This window comes from Frankliniella occidentalis, unplaced genomic scaffold (assembly GCF_000697945.3).
Source record: "Frankliniella occidentalis isolate FOCC.00 unplaced genomic scaffold, Focc_3.1 Scaffold65, whole genome shotgun sequence".
Taxonomy (NCBI): Eukaryota; Metazoa; Arthropoda; class Insecta; order Thysanoptera; family Thripidae; genus Frankliniella; species Frankliniella occidentalis.
The window spans coordinates 1,203,262-1,204,795 of record NW_026267195.1 but is presented as its reverse complement, the minus strand read 5'-3'; the positions used below and the strand labels follow the sequence as shown (position 1 = coordinate 1,204,795).

The window sequence follows — 1,534 nt, the reverse complement described above, 5'->3', positions numbered from 1 at the left end:
AATTCGTAAAATACGACGATGGATTCGGATTCAACGGACGTTGGATGCCTCTCGACGTAAACGCCCCGTGAAGCAGTGGTTCCATTGATCCGATCGGGTTCGGGTTTGCGGCTTATGCTGTTTTTAAGGAGTACCTTAATCCGAGTGAGGCCCAAAAGAAATCAACACAACTTGTTTTTTTGACCACAAGTTGGTGTTTAAATTATGAACACTCGTTTTACCTGTGAAGGGTGCAAGTTTTAGTGTAACCTACAAAAGACGTGTTTGTAAAAATTATAGAGTGTATGGAAATGGTGGATTCCACATGGAAGACACAAAAAACCCGTTCATTCACTGACTGCTTTTTCAGCTGGTCACACGTGAAAGTTCAACTAATTATCACGAGTAATTAGCAGTAAAAGGCAGGTGCAGTTGGTCTGACAAAGATTGACCTCGACACGCCATTGGTCTGGCCCCTATCCGGCAGTAGCATCGTCACATGGGAAGCGACAATGCGAGCAGCGTGGTCTTCGATATTACTCCTATTGTTCACGGGCACCGTCATCTCAAAACGATGGATTCATTCGGTTGCGGTAAGCTACGGCCAATAATCTAACTGTCAAAAAATTCAGATTGGAATTAAAGTTTTTGTAATGTCATTATTACAAGTGAAAGGCAAGACCCTGTACACCAAGTCTGGTGTTGCGATACTTTCAACACAATACCTGGTGTTTTGCGATTCCCACGCTAAAGGGCACGATAACCCTAAAAAATGTGATGAAAGTGTCACAAAAATTATCACATTTTTTTGGAGTTATCATGCCCATTAGCGTGGGAATCGCAAAACACCAGTTATCGCAAAAATTCAGTAAAAGTATCACAAAACAGATTTCAGTGTAAGCTTCGTCGTTAAATTTAGTAAGAACTATGGTTTGCATAATTACATTCTATAGTTTTTGACGGGTGGAAACATTTCTCTCAATCTAATGACACCAAGTACTAGAAAAACTTTCTAATTTAAAAGTAACTCAAAAAACACTGCTTGTCTTGCGCCGTATTTATTCCATTCATATCTAAAGAAAAAATTGTTACACTTTATTTCGTAGCCCCATTTGATTATTTAAGTGTTCAAGATAGATTATTTCTTTACCATGTAAAAATTTTATTTGGTTTTGCAACAATGCCTACTATTGAAAAAGCGATGTTCGTAGGCGGGGAATCCGGGAATAGTTTTGGTCGCTCGTTAAGTTTTTAGAAGTTAAATTAAGGATGCCTCAGCCAATCTCTTTTAGGTTTTGAAATTTCATTACATAAAATGATAAAAAAAAAATTTAAACAACAAGCTAGGTCCGCTCTCCCGCCAAACCAAGTTGCCAGCTCCGCTTCGCTCCACCGGCAACTCGGTTCGGCAGGGAGCGGGCCTAGCTTGGCCTGCCGGTGGCGTTTGGGACGGCTTCTGATTTTTCATGGTGTAATATAGCTTCCATCGGATAACGGGCCTTCGGCCCATTTGAGTGACGGCTCGCTCTATACCATCTTTTTACCAGGTACCTTT

General features: G+C 40.7%; 1 protein-coding gene across 1 annotated transcript in view; it reads left to right on the top strand.

Annotated features, from left to right (window-relative positions):
* Positions 1-479: 479 nt before the first annotated feature.
* Positions 480-1,534, top strand: part of LOC113207105 (uncharacterized) — a 21,927-nt gene continuing 20,872 nt past the window's right edge. Inside the window, exon 1 of the mRNA XM_026423496.2 lies at positions 480-572. Coding sequence (XP_026279281.2) covers positions 492-572 — 81 coding nt within the window. The 5' untranslated portion in view covers positions 480-491. The remainder of the gene's footprint in view (positions 573-1,534) is intronic.